The sequence below is a fragment of the Melitaea cinxia genome, chromosome 30 (assembly GCF_905220565.1).
Source record: "Melitaea cinxia chromosome 30, ilMelCinx1.1, whole genome shotgun sequence".
NCBI lineage: Eukaryota > Metazoa > Arthropoda > Insecta > Lepidoptera > Nymphalidae > Melitaea > Melitaea cinxia.
Genome location: NC_059423.1, coordinates 1,170,884 through 1,186,639, shown reverse-complemented (window position 1 = coordinate 1,186,639; position 15,756 = coordinate 1,170,884). Strand labels below are relative to the sequence as shown.

Below are 15,756 nucleotides of genomic sequence, written 5' to 3'. Positions count from 1 at the left end.
TTCTTGAACCTGTCGACGTGGCTCCTATCCTGAGACTGAACGGATAGGGGATGACGCGGCGTGTGGCACACTCGGAGACGTGTTAAGAGAAATATTCAAGATATTCGCCTTATTACCGATATACCCTTAACTATTCTTATATCTGAGGGGTAAAGAATTTGAGCTTGGAGTTTTGTGGTATTTTTATAGGAATATAAAGACAGTTATGATATAAAAGTTTTTGAACTATTAGGGGCTATACATTAATTACGTAAGGATGATTTTGGCAATTTTTGCCCTCCACCGGGTGGTGGGGTAGTAAGGTTTAAAGTAAGGTTTTTTTTTATGTCACTAGGTCGGCAAACAAGCGTCCGGCTCACCTGATGGTAACAGATTACCGTAGCTTATAGACGCCTGCAACACCAGAAGCATCGCAAGCGCGTTACCGACCCAATCTCCAATCCCCCTAGGAGCTCTGGTCACCTTACTCACCAACAGGAACACAACACTGCTTGAAAACAGTATTATTTTGCTGTGATCTTTTGTAAGGTTGAGGTACTACCCCAGTTGAGCTGCTCCATATTTTGAGCAGAAAATACCTGCTGTGCCCTACCTCAGTTCAAGGTAAGTGAAGGTAAGTAAGATTTTTCGAACCCGTTCCCCCAATTCTTACATAAGATTTCATTTCGTTCAAAGTAATATAATGTTTTTAGAAAAGCAAGTCGTGGTCATGGTCAGGGGTGCACATGTAATTTGCAACGACGAAAATTGTAAAAATCCTGTTTTGCAAATAGGTACGTCATAGAGCTTGTGTCCCCGACTCACTCTTTTGTATAATTTTCTTATAAATAGACTACTGCATAGTGTATACCTTGACTATTAGCTGTTGAAATTTTTTTATTTTAGGTGTTTGCCGTGATCTGGGTGTTTGTCCAGTCCTTGTGGGCCTCCCCACCGTGCCTCGGAGAGCACGTTAAACCGTCGGTCCCGGTTGCTTTCATGTACACCTGATACCAACTCATTTTGTAACAACGTGTAATCTAACGACGCATATTGGAATGTTGTTGTTATTATGTTAATAACCATGCTATAAGCTAGCTTCACACTATAAATAAAGACATTCTGTAGTATATTTAGTAAAAGCATTGCACCCGTGCGAAGCCCGGGGCGGGTCGCTAGTATATATATATAACTCGTTGTGACCCCGACTCTACGGTAATCGCTTCATAAGCTAATCTAAACCGCTAAGCGAAATTTAAATCCAACTTAATCTATACGATTTGTCGTAACGTTGTTTTAGAGACAATCTTAACAAATGTGAATAAAACTGAATCTACAATTTTAAGGCTACAGAATTTTTAGGGTACAGAAGGAAAATTTTGCTCAGACGCTGGAGCAGTTCGTCTGAAGAAGTACTTCCACCTTACAGAAGAGCATAGCTAAATAATATTGATCTCAAGCAGTGTTGTGTTCTCAGAGTGCTTGACTCTTGGGAATGCGTTGTGTCGACAGCGGGGGATGTGATTGTGATGGTACTTGTGTTGTAAGCCATATGCTACGGTGACTGTCTAACTTTAGGTGAAACATACGCTTGTTTTCCACCCTAGTGGTATAAAAACCAATAAAACTAATTAGCCATAATTGTCCACTGTCTGTAACTATCTTTATGCTTTGTTTGTAATCTATTTGTGGTGTGCAATAAGGTATAAAATGTATTCATCAATCAATCAGCCTGTGCTGGGCATAGGCCTCTTTCTTCACGTAGGAGAAGGATCAGAGCTTAATCCACCACGCTAATCCAATGCGGGTTGGCGGATATCAGGTATAAATAAAATTTACGCTGATACGATATCTTTTAATACTAAAACTGAGGTAAACAAACGCACATTAAACTTGACGGCAAGCGTTTGCAGCAGCATATGGACGCCTGCAATACCAAAAGCATAACAAGCTTTGGCTACCTTACTCACCAAAGGAAAACAAACTTGCTGTATTATTTGTCTGTGATTTTCTGTAAGTTACTTCCATAGTCGATCTGCTCCTGATTTTAAGCAAAATATTTCCAGTTGTGTTTTTCCTTTAATAATGATGACGACGTACAGAACAATGTCTGCCGATGTCATGATCTGCCGATAATTTCTATCGTATTGTACTCGAAAAACCAAATATCATCAAGCCCCACAAAATCACAGGTACTAATTATCGGAAGCCGTTATATGCACGCTATGCCACGCTACGCATGCCTATTAACTTATAATATTCTTACCGTGACTTATATTGGCGTGCCAATTATGTATGTCGATACAGCAAAATATCTGGGTCTTCATTTTAGCCGTGACTTGTCCTGGTCCAAACTATCAGTGAGATTAAATAATACTTTCACTAATCCCTCAACATGAGCCCGAACGCTATCAGGAAAGAAAATGACCTAGTCTGGTCTTCCCGCGTATATATTTGACATTTTTCTCGTAAGATCCAGTTTAAACGAACTTTTATTGAATACCCGTAATGGGATCACCAGGTTTTAGCAAATCATAACAAACAATACTCTTTTTGTTCGACCAGATAGATACACAATATTACCTTAAAAACGTTGATAATTGGTTTTGGTGCTGATATTGGAGCTGATAACAACGATTAAAGCCCTTAAAGGGTAAGTCTCTAGATTATGACACGTCGAATAAAAATATCTACCCTAACCTATCTAAGCTAAAAAGCTGACCATTTATCGGCATAATTTCGTTACAAAATTAATTCGACGGCTCTTAATCTAAAGACTAGCCCCCCCCCCCTTACTAATCTTTTTCTTCTCAATTTTAGATTTAATTTTTCGTCACAAGCAAATAGCCAAAACCTTTCTTTTTTACATTTGAAGCATTTGTTCACAAGTGCAAAATCTCCGCCCTACGAATCTCTTAATCTATCTTCTAAGGCTTCAGTCAATAAGGCATACGTTACCTTACTTTTAAATCATTCCCATATATTTTTCAGACAATATACAAGGTTTCATCTACATATCTATGTAATTATATAAAAATCTCGCGATATGTTCGTCCGGGCTAAACTCCGTAACTACTGGACCGATTTTGATAAAATTTCATAACTATCTGTACTTTACCCAACTTAAAAAATAGGATAGCTTGTTTCTATATTATTATTATTATTCTGAGGAGGTACGAAGTTCACCGGGTGAGTTAGAACAAGTCAGACAAGTAAAAAATAAATAACTTTTCTTTCAAATATTCAAGCTATATAGCTGAAGCGTATCAACACAAAAATCCACGCCGAGCGGGAATCGAACCCGCGTCCGTCGGTCTTTTGGCACCATCGACACGACACACGCACCATTACACCAGAGCGGTCGTCAAATATATTAAAAAGTATTTACTTGAGATACTTGGAAGCAATAAAAATAAAACCAACAAAATGTTTACGACACCAGGTCATGTTCAAATGTTTACTAATATCGTTATGGTAAATTTTTGTTTGTATATCATGTTTAATTGTTATTTAGTGAACAATTGTTTTAACTGTTAATTACTGTTTACTTTATGTTTAGGTTTTTTGTTTTTATCATGGATTGTCAAGTGTTTGTTATAATTTTATGTGGAAACTTGATTGATATGTGTTATTCTTGTATTGGATTTATTAAAGAGTGTTATGATAATTGTTTCCCAAAAAAAAAAAAATGTTTTGGTGTGTATTTTCGGATTAATGCAGGTAAAACAGCAAGGCTAGTTATAGAAATAAAACAACAACCATACAAAGTTTAACAATTTTTATTACATAGCAAATCCCATATCACAATCGCTTTGGGCTCGACTGGACGCCGACGACGCAACTGGTTGAGCCACAGGCTATCGTACGAGACGAGTTACAAAAATTAATCAATAACAAAACATTTTCATCCCTATTACGAACTAACTGTACACATTATATAATAGAAACATAAAAATAGGAATGTATACGGTCATACACTTGACATTTTGTGACAAGCTTTTGACGATCCTTTAAGCTTTTTCACGTGAAACGCATTATTTACCACGTTTGATGTTGGTATATTTTTAATTCCCCGATAATTTATCAATATTAACATTTCGCAAATGCACAATTTTTATATAGTATTAAAAACAAAAAACAAATATATTTGTGATATGTTACAACTACCCGCGATCCTGTACAAACAGAAATGCATAAATTTTGTGCAAAAATAATAATACGAAATCAGAAATATACAATTATCTTTTAAAAGTTAATATATAACAGAGTTAAAGATAACATATCTCACTTAAAAGATGAAGTTATATTGAAAAAAGCCTCAAATTTGAATGTATAAATATATAATTTATATAAAGACCAACATATACATCTGATTTCCTATTAAGGCTCCTATGTACATACATGTTAGTTATAAATCAAATTCCGCCAACCCATAATAATACAAAGTGATGGTTTTAGCTCCAATTGTCCTTATTAAATGCCCAATAGTGGGACTAATAAAGTAAGTTAATACAGAACAGTAACCATATATTCATATGTTAGTTTAATAAATAGCTTTAAACAATAACAATTATTACATTTCTTTGATAATTTTTCTTGGAAAAATAATTATAAATTTTTAATTTGTTTTCTGATCTTCAATTACATATAGTCACTTTTATATGTCTATATAAAAAATATATCCAAATAACAGAATTCACTAACAAGTATTATTTTATTTTTTGTGATAAATTTGTAATTGGAGCCTTTATAATATTCTATACAATTCATTTTAAACATGATCAACTAAAATATATGATATTTATTCGAATAAAAATGCAATTTTAGCGGAAACTCATTCCTAACGTACAAACAAAATGAAATTAAAATTCCTAATATAAATAAAAAAAATTACCCCAAATATTGACTATCACACAGCGTTAAATAAATTAATTATTAATTTTATTCGATTTTATCCGACTATATATTCTTTAATATAATTATAACAAAAAAAAAAAAAACATTTTATTTGTAAACAAAAATCTTGTTACAACATGTTAAATCATCGGACGGACCTATATTGATGTAACGTTTACATTAAAATAGGCAGCGCTTAGAGCAAAGGTTCCCAAAGTAAGTGTACTTTCCCATTCAATTTCAATTCCAAGGGCTTATTAGGATAGATTTTTGATAAAGATTAACTTTAGAAACTGAGATATAGCAAAATACATTTTTTAAATTAATATTTTTTTTTTCATATAAATTAATATCAGTCATAAGAAACCATAATATCACGTATTTTACCCAATCAACAGAAATTTAAGCCCACGTTTCACTGACTTGAAGTTATGCGTCAAATATATAGTCCTTTACAGGAAGCCAAATATATAGTAATTTTTAAATATACAAAATAGCTTAGAAAAAAACATTGGATGTCAAAAGCACGTTTTTGGGGGAAAGCATCACTAAGTTTGAGAACCAGTGGCTTAGGTATTGTCTACTTATTGTTACGTAGATTGTCATGGTATAAACAACAGGTATAGCCTTACAGCGACTAACAATAACACTAACTAAAAATAATATTTCTTATAAAAATCAACAATTTTGAAATCATATTTTTCCGTCATTTCAAATAAATTTAATTGTTCATCATTGCAGCCTTTACAGTCCACTACTGGACATAGGCCTCCAAAAGTTTACGCCAAAAATAGCGTGAACTCATGTGTTTTGCCCATAGTCACCACGCTGGGCAGGCGGGTTGGTGACCGCAGGGCTGGCTTTGTCGCGCCGAAGACGCTGCTGCCCGTCTTTGGCCTGTGTATTTCAAAGCCAGCAGTTGGATGGTTATCCCGCCATCGGTCGGCTTTTCAAGTTCCAAGGTGGTAGCAGAACTATGTTATCCCTTAGTCGCCTCTTACGACACCCACGGGAAGGAATTTAATTATTCAATCATGAATAATATTAACTTTTACAACTTCACTCGAGCATCAGTAAAAAAATGTACTTTTACAAGTCGTAAAAAAAGTTTCTCATATTTCTTAATATTCTAAAGAGTATTTATTTTGAAAAAAAAAAATACAGTCGAATTGCCAACCTTCTTTTTCTTAAAGTCGGTTAAAAATACAAAGTACCACTTTATAACGAGTAAAGTCACAAAAAAACGTAATAAGTGAACTAAATAAAAAAATAAATAATTTTATTTTATAAATTCCCACGATCCTTTGACGATTCAACTTATACTAAATCATGTATTTTACACATTTAAAACTAATATTCGTAAATATAGGATCAGTTTTTGAAGTCCTGTTCCATCTCCAAGGCCGTGATCTTTCTCACAAACTCAGCGCGTTGGGACGGCGTTAGTTCCTGAGGGGGAAAAATACGAGCACATTTATTATAAAAAAAAATGGAACGATGTTCACGGTAGCTTTTTATATGAACACGAAAGCAGGCATCTTTATCCATGTGTTTTAGGCTTGATTTATATTCACTTTTTTTTTAAACGGATAAATAAGAATAATAAAACATAATTAAACACAGATTCAATGTGAATCCATTAAAGTTAATTGTATCTTAATTATAAATATAAAATTATTCCTATAACATCTTTTTTTTAAATGGTTTTCTAAATTAAAGAAAATAGATAACTGGCGGCAACAATTTTACTAGATTATGTTTATTTTGCTGATAATTTAACACGTATGCAGGGTTCATATACTCAAACAACGATTAGTTTTATTAACGAACCGTTTTTTTAATATAAGAACCAGACATACATGTATATAGTGATAGACACACTAACCATAACAAGTCGATTGACAGTCTGCAGCACAGCATCCTGCTTGATCGCTCTCAAGTTCCTCTCGAGCACAGAGTCGTTGTCGTCCGCCTGGGCCTCCAGCCACTTGCAGACGGCTTCGTTGTCGTGTTCCCACTGGTGGGACTGGGGCCAAACGCATCTCGTATTAAAAATGATACCAGAAACTTTAAATTGCATATACTGTGTATTTTTTAAGTAAATACAAAAACCATCAATCAAATTAAAACATGCCACGCTGTGGTTAAATCTGTTATTATTTTTTGTTCGTTCTAAATTTTCGAAATACGATACCTGCTTTAGCAAGCTATAATAACGAGGCATAATGGAATTTTTTTCGAATTTTATACTTCGGGGAACTTTGTACACAATCAAAAGGTGTCTTTCGATATAGTTTGAGAATAGCTGGATTAATAAACAAAATAGCTTTGTTTTAAATCACCAACTGCAATTTTAATCCAGACTAACAGCAGGCTGACCACTGTCTAAGCCCTGATTTAGGGGGTGGGAACGTTGTTCTTTAACGTTCTCTGTGGGTAGTCCACAAATCGATTATATGTGATTTTAGTTTTACTTGACGGTAAGCGACGGTCTGCCGTTATACGTAACTTATACGTAACTCGATGTGACCTGTCCGTGACTCGACGTGACCGGTTACCTGCGTCTCCTCCTGGTCCTCGCCGTCGTCCGAGCGGCTCTGTCACTGCAGGTTAAGTAGCTCGATGTGACCTGTACGTGACTCGATGTGACCTGTACGTGACTCGACGTGACCTGTCCGGACTCGACGTGACCGGTTACCTGCGTCTCCTCCTGGTCCTCGCCGTCGTCCGAGCGGCTCTGTCACTGCAGGTTAAGTAGCTCGATGTGACCTGTACGTGACTCGATGTGACCTGTACGTGACTCGACGTGACCTGTCCGGACTCGACGTGACCGGTTACCTGCGTCTCCTCCTGGTCCTCGCCGTCGTCCGAGCGGCTCTGTCACTGCAGGTTAAGTAGCTCGATGTGACCTGTACGTGACTCGATGTGACCTGTAAGTGACTCGACGTGACCTGTCCGTGACTCGACGTAACCAGTTACCTGCGTCTCCCCCTGGTCCTCCGCGAACCACCGCCGCAGTGTGGCGGCGGCGGCGCGCTGTCCGAGCGGCTCGGGCGCGGCGGCCGCCTGTACTCTGCGCTCTTGAGCATTCTGGCGTAGAAGACGTTTTAACCTCCAGTATAGCATCTTGCGTGATTGGCGCCACGGAATTATATCCTACGCGACAGAGAAAAACACGTAAATATAATACACACCAGAAAAAACAAAAACTAAAAGATTAAACTGATATTATATATATCCTGCTCAAGATCTGGAGCAGCCTAACTAGGGAAGTACCTCGACCTCATAGAAGATCACAGCTGAATAGCACTGCTATCAGTAGTTTTACGAGTGAGATAGGAGCTCCTGGATAGGATCCAGGTGGGGTCAGCATAGCACTTGCGATGCTGCTGGTGTTGCAGGTGAGTCGTACGCCGAGGGCTTTGGAGAGAGTGCAAGCAATGTTGTGTTTCTATGATGAGTAAGGTGACCAGAACTCTTGGGGGGGATTGGATGTAAAGTTGGCCACCCGAACGTCTCCCCAGCCGTATTCTTGTTTGCCGGCCTAGCTGTAATTTAAAAAAATATAAACAATTTTAGACATGATTACTTACAAATATACAGCCCTTTTCTAACATCCTCTCGGCCGTGTCGTGTAGTTCAGCGAATTGGACGGCAATCTGTTGGAAAGACAAATATAAATCTAGGAATCAAGAGTGCCAAAGTCACACATCATTTCTCATTTTCGGAGGTGGAACAGATAACGAAGAGGTTACTTTTAGCCAATAGGCAGAAGCGTCTATCTATTAGAAGAAAACAGAGATTGCTAGAGTCGAATGTAATCGAGTAACGGAACTGGTGAAACATTTTTTATTTATACAAACAAGTCGGCAGTGCACCAGTATTTTAGTCTACGATATATCTATGGAAGTCACCTCGTGGTATATCGGCGCCAGTTCCTTCTCTCTCTTCTTCATGGCCTTATCTGCAGCTACCAGCTCGCTCTCCAACTCTCGGACTCGAGCTTCAGCTGAAAATAATAATAAAAACATCATATTATATAAATAACATTAAAGTTTACTATGTACTAGTATACTACATACAATGTGAAATTATGAATAAACAAGGTTCTAAACTGGACCGCATAGAATAAGGGTCGGTTAGAAAACCTTTAATATCTTCAAAAGTACCTGACCAAGATTTATGAAATAAAGAGTAAATTAAACAATATTTTAATGTGCTTAAATGATTATTAAAAAACCAAGCTTTTTAATTTTTAATAAATAAATGTGTAATAAATAAAAAGCGTAGTTTTTTCAGTTTTTTCGTAAATGTAGATTCCGGTTGTAGATTTGCCGCTTTCACGTATTTTTGTACTTTACGTTGCCTCCGTGAGCTCACACTACTGTTACGCGATTTGGCATACTTTCTACTAGGTTTTTGAGGCGATGCTGCGGAATATTCTGCCATACCTCTATTAGAGATTATTTCATTTCCCGAAGCGTGATTGGCGGTGACTTCCGTTGACGTACACGTCGTGCCAGTTCGTCTCATGCATGCTCAGAGGGGTTTAAGTCAGGGCGGCGTTCTGGCCATTCCATGTGTGTGATACCTATTTCTTGAAAATAGGCAAACACTATCTGAGCGGTATACGGACGGGCAGTGTGCAGTACATTAAAATGATAATCTCACCCATGTCCACTAAAAATGGACCAACGTAGTCATTTCGAATTTTAGTGGCATATCTTTCTGCAGGTAAAGTTCTGTTTTCTATCAACACTAGTTCAGTACGGCTTTTGGAAGAAATTCATGCCCACACGTGAACAGAGCCTCCGCCGTATTTTTTCTTTTATACAGGCTTGGTTATAGCGCACTCCCGGTCTCGTATACAGTCTTTCCTTGGCCAGTCATTCATAGTCCAATTCTCGTGTTCTATACCATGACTGAACCTTGAGTTTCTGTGGTGCCTTTCTAGTTTTGGCCCATTTGCAGATCTCAATAGCTTTAAATTTGCCTTATCGAGACGCCACCTCACTGAATCCGTACTCAGATTGTTTCCTCCAGCTCGTAAATGATGATTCTTTAATTCAAGAGCCTTTATAGAGCGAATTCTCAAAATTTTTGACACCATATAACGATCCTCCCACGCCGTCGTACACCTTGCTCGACCTGTTCCTGGTCTTTGAAGATTGGATGTAATTTCATGACAACGCTGGAGTTCTTGCTGAACTGTTGAAAGAGTCACACCAACAGTTCTCAAGCATCGTCAGGATCCTGGTACATTCTTCAGGGGTTAACAGCATGTGGACTTCAGAATAATAAAATTTATAAGGCAAAGACACCATATTTATAACTATTCATTGCAAAACAAAACGAACGCGAAACAAGTTATTTGAATTTTGTTGGAACTAAATCCCAAAAACGACCATTATTTTACATTTTCCTATTTGTATATATATATAATAATCAAAAATACATGAAAAGATTTTCTGTATTATTTTATGTGGCATTGAAAAGTCTTTAATTTAGTCTTTATTTCATAAAGCTAGGTCAAGTACTTTTAAAGATCCGGGGCGAGGTGGCGAATGCTAGCGCGACTCCATCTCGCCCCACCCAGGCGGACGACTGCTCACGCGTGGTGATTTTTTAGTCAGTAGGAATCTGACACAACCCTCTGGCACCCCCGCGCCGGAAGGTATCCATGATGGATTTTCCCCACGTTAAAAAAAATACTTTTGAAGATATTTAAGATTTTCTAACCGACCCTATTTCATTGCGGTCCAGTGTATATGTAACGGGTTTTATGACAGTGAATGAAGTGGCGCAGGTGCATTCTAGACAATTCTACTTGGAATAACTACTTTCAAAAGCTATATAAAAATAAATGAGATTCATTTCTGATTTCGTTTGCAACAAATGGATGGATGTCCTGCCCATTAAGTGCTGATTGTCAGGTTTTTTCTAAATGAAAATTATCCGCGCCGCTGGATCGGTCGACAAGGACTTGTTGGGTGGCCGGCGCGTTCCCCCGATCTTACCCCTTTAGATTATTTTTTTATGAGGAACAATGAAGCAAAGGGTGTACAGCAGTCCCATAAACAGTGAAGTGGAAATTAAAGAAAGAGTTTTGCGTGTTGCAAACGAAATCAGAAATGATCCCGAAACGATTCGTAGGGCATAGCAGCAAATTGGGCTTCGCGCTACAATGTGTTTGCAACAACGGGGTGGTCATTTTGGACAATTGATGCATTAGGTCAAAATGATAAGCTTATTGGCAAGGCTATTTGATTTTAATTTCCTAAGAATAATAAATGATTTATGTAGATACATACTTTTGTTTTATTCCTACTTCGGTGTTTAACTGTGTTAACTGCTTTATTTAAACGCTGATTTAAAATGTTATATTTGAGTAATGATTGTGCAATTTTTACTTTTAGAAAGCTAATACCATGTATAATAACTTAGAAATAAAAAAAGTAGGGTAATTAGGACTATGTTTTAAGAAATTTTAAAATTAATGTAAAAATGACGAAAAAAATAACAGATTTTCATCAAATTCTTCTTTATTCTAAATTTATGGCATTAAATTTCTAGGATATTTTTACTTTATGAGCATAGCCTATTATTAGCAAACATTATAAAATTTACTCCATCGTGATAAGACATTTAATTTAAAAGCTACACCGATTTATTTAAATAGGGCAAGCAGCTGCAATTAATTTTTTAAAAATATTCATTAAAAATCAAATATTATTATTATTATTTTTTTGATATTTTTTTCATCGATGAAATAGGGTGTAGTTTCTCTGATTTTGATATGTGCACTTTATGAAGACTCACCCTGTATAACTATATACATAGCTTTATATGTACACACGTTTTGCCTTAGCGACTGCTTCTAAGGACTGATATCTTGTACATATGTTTTAAATGGTATGTAATGTATGTGAATTAATTAAATTCCTCCCTTGTGTTCACATCTAATAAATACTATTGATATAATTGGTTTCTACTCCATTGTATAAACTTATTACCATGCAGTTCCTATGAAAATTCAATGATTTTTCTAACACAAATGAATGAATGCTACGTATCAAACTACACGAAATTGTGAAACTGAGTATGTCAAACTATTATTTTGATAATATTAATGATTATGTCCAAACATATTATCATATTTCAATATTACTCACTTGCTACTGAATCGATCAGCGTTGTAAAAAGAAATTATTATTATTTATTTTTATGGATTGATCAGAACATCGCAATAGAACATTTAATATTTCTACAAAAAACGAGGGCACTTAGACCACATGACTGAAGTAAAACTTACGAAACGTAAGTCTCTCTCTTTCACTAACTTATATCCAACTTTCGTTCGCCTCGCCCAATCACAGTTTTCGTAACGCTCTCGTCACGCATTCACCAGCTTACTATCCAAGTCGGCGGTTTTACTTCAATAACTTCCTTATATATATCGAACTCGTATATATACAAAGATTCAAGTACTTGGTATCAATATTATATTGTCTGTAATATATTGGTCCTTCGGAGCCGAATTATTTCAGTATTATCAATAATAATAATTTTGGTAGTTAATAATTGTATTACTCTTGATAGAAACACCCATAAGAATTTTTTGCTGGTTTAAAAAGAAAGTAGTTATCAAATGATCTGAATTATTTTCTGTCACGTGACGCTATTACGAATTTTGGATTAATTAGTGTATATCCTATGTCTACTAATTCCACATAAATATTGTTAAAAATACTATTAAATAATTAAAAGGCTTTTGTTTTTTGTGCTAACCTTGACGACCCGCTTCGGTTTTGATGAGAACGTCGTCTATAGAGCCTCGACGATCTAAGTTCTTTGAGATATCCTTCATTTGATCCTTGAGTTCTGCAACAAAATATACAAAACATGTAAATAAACGTTGGCGCAGCGCTCACGGTGTTTTATTGTACTGGTGGTCATATGTTTAATGCAACCTGACAAATCTATGTATTAATACGTAAAGCGAAAACTTTGTACTCCTTTTCACGAAAATTGCGCGGACGAAGGAGTATGAAATTCGCTTCGCTTCAGCCTGTAATATCCCACTACTGGGCATAGGCCTCTTTCCCCACGTAGGAGAAGGATCAGAGCTTTATCCACCACGCTGCTCACGCTGCACGCTAATTATATTCCTAGATATATTTATATTGTGTTGTAATGTTTTTCTTATTGATTTAATGTCGTTTTTACGAATAATTTAGAAGAAATATTAGCATTCTACACTCATTCTCTATCTAAACTTTAAGTGTGCGTAATTTCATACTCCCGACGCTCTCGACTCGACGCCGCGTTGGCGCAACGGTCACAGCCATGTATTGTACCTGTTGCGCTGGCGGTTGCGGGTTCGATCCCTGCACATGACAAACATTTGTATTGGCCATACAGGTGTTTGCCGTGGTCTGGGTGTTTGTGCAGTCTTTGTGGGTCTCCCCACCGTGCCTCGGAGAGCACGTTAAGCCGCCGGTCCCGGTTGTTATCATGTACACCTGATAGCGATCGTTACTCATAGTAGGGAATATATCCGCCAACCCGCATTGGAGCAGCGTGGTGGATTAAGCTCTGATCCTTCTCCTGCACGGGTAAAGATACCTATGCCCAGCGGTGGGATGTTACAGGCTGAAGCGAAGGTAAATAAAGTCTAGACTCACCGTTAGCCCTGGCGCTCAGTCTGAGTAGCTCGGGGTCCAGTCTGTGCATCGTCTTCAAAATGTCCCTTTGTTTGAACTTAACCTCGACAATACCCTCGGCTTCTAGGACTCCGCCTCTGTGGACAATGTTCCACGAGGTTAGTTTGGGAAACTTTTAATGAATACGGAGTACAGATATGGGCACGGATGTTGAGCGCTCGGCGATAGAGTGGGCTCACATTGCCCATCATGCAGGGGTCGCAAACATTTAATAGTTTTGTTCAGTAAAAAACTAAAAAACTAAAAATAAATAAAATGTAGCAGTATTTGGTGCTCATTAAATTCCCATTACTCATAAAATCAACATCCATAAAATTTTAATGAAAAGTTGATGATTATCGCTCAATATCAATGCGATAACTATAATATTCTAACGACTAGACCAAACTCAAGGATAAGACAATTGATGGTACTCCAAGCTACACCCACCTCGCCTCTGGGTCCGCGTACATCTCCATCCTCAGGTTGTTGACGCTGGGGTCCACGACGGCCCAGGCCCCCCCTCGAAGCTCCGCTCCCGGGGGGATGTATACTAAAACAGGGGCGGTGGCGCCTCTTAACGCTCTCACGATTTCCGCGCCGAATTTCAGGATTTGTTCATACATATCTATAATAAAAAAATATGATACTTTAACTGCGTAAATATGGGCCATACTTACTATAAATAATAATATCAAAAATATTGAATATGCTTATAACTCATCGAATGCAAACCGTAAAAATATGCATTTTTTATATCACGATATTGGTAAACAAGCGTACGGCTCATCTGATGCTTAGCGGTTACCGTAGCTTATAGACGCCTGCAACACCAGAAGCATCGCAAGCGCGTTGCAGACTCAATCCCCAATCCCCCCAGGAGATCTGGTCACCTTACTCACACAGGAACACATTTAACTAAATTTAGCTGTGATCTTCTGTAGGGTCCAAGTACTTCCCCAGTCGGGCTGCTCGAAATTTTGAGCAGGATATTCCCTGCTGTACCCTACCTCAATGAATGTTCAGCTTGTTATTTTATCTTATTCTCATAAAGGGATACTCACCCTTCTGCCCTCCACTGAACCCTCTCCAGTTGGCAAAGATCAGGATAGGGAGGTTTTCTCGCGAAAAGTCATTGATGGCCTGCGCTGTCTTGTACGCTGAGTCAGGGAACCAGACCTGTAGGCAATATTGTTACAACAGGCTTTAGTAAGTGGCATTGTTAACAAAAAAAATCTGGAAAAAAGTAAAGTCAGGGCTGAACATTCTAGAATCATTACTCCCTTTTATTCTGAAGAAATTTCACCAATATGCAGTACACATCTATTTTTTTTCTGTATTATCCAAACGCCGCGTTGGCGCAACGGTGACGGTTAATTTGATGTCTCTCGCTTGTGTCCACAATCCACATCTAAGATATAAAAATCACGTGATAGTGTCTTTCTCACCGAACTCCCCCAAACTCTGATTGATTTTTAAGCTTTTGTTTGTGGACATTTGATAGGATCAAAGATAGTAGATTATTTATTATACCCCAAGGTGATAACGGTGTCTCTATTCATATGGCAGAACAATGTTTCACTGCTGGACATAGACCTCTTTCTCCATATAGGAAGAAAGGCTTAATCCATCACGTTGCTCCAATGCGGGTTGGCGGATATATTCCCTACCATGAGTCACGATCGCTATCAGGTGTACATGATAACAACTCCGGTTGTTATCCGGTGTTGGGACTGTTGGGGAGACCCACAACGACAAACATCCATACCGGAAAGAAATAATTGTACATATACAAATATCCATCCCGAGAGGGAATTGAACCTCATACCACCGGTGTTTAAGGAAGTACATGGCCGTACAAGAGCAGTTGTTCGATTACCGGGCCAGCTATTAATAGTTAAGTCTTTTTCCTCACCTGTCCAGCTTGCTGTATGGTCTTCGCTTCCGAGTCGTAGTTGGCTGGATCAGCTGGTAGCGTTATTTCGACTGTCCGCGTTTCCACCGCTATCACTCCCACTGGTATACCACCGAGTCGACCACGACCTATACACATTTCACGTTATTTTAAAAATTTATAACACTGTCAAATCATCATTACAGCCTATACAGTCCACTGCTGGACATAGGCCTCCACAAGTTTACGCCAAAAATAACGTGAACTCATGTGTGTTGCCCATAG

General features: G+C 37.7%; 1 protein-coding gene across 2 annotated transcripts in view; it reads right to left on the bottom strand.

Annotated features, from left to right (window-relative positions):
- Nucleotides 1-6,128: 6,128 nt before the first annotated feature.
- The window catches only part of LOC123668303 (acetyl-CoA carboxylase), a 113,714-nt gene continuing 104,086 nt past the window's right edge, over nt 6,129-15,756 (bottom strand). For both annotated transcript variants that reach the window (XM_045602062.1, XM_045602063.1), the window contains 10 exons: nt 15,493-15,620; nt 14,642-14,756; nt 14,028-14,205; nt 13,560-13,675; nt 12,664-12,756; nt 8,790-8,884; nt 8,469-8,534; nt 7,855-8,031; nt 6,761-6,901; nt 6,129-6,324 (listed from right to left, as the gene is read on the bottom strand). In XM_045602062.1, coding sequence (XP_045458018.1) covers nt 6,247-6,324; nt 6,761-6,901; nt 7,855-8,031; nt 8,469-8,534; nt 8,790-8,884; nt 12,664-12,756; nt 13,560-13,675; nt 14,028-14,205; nt 14,642-14,756; nt 15,493-15,620 — 1,187 coding nt within the window. In that variant the 3' untranslated portion in view covers nt 6,129-6,246. The remainder of the gene's footprint in view (nt 6,325-6,760; nt 6,902-7,854; nt 8,032-8,468; nt 8,535-8,789; nt 8,885-12,663; nt 12,757-13,559; nt 13,676-14,027; nt 14,206-14,641; nt 14,757-15,492; nt 15,621-15,756) is intronic.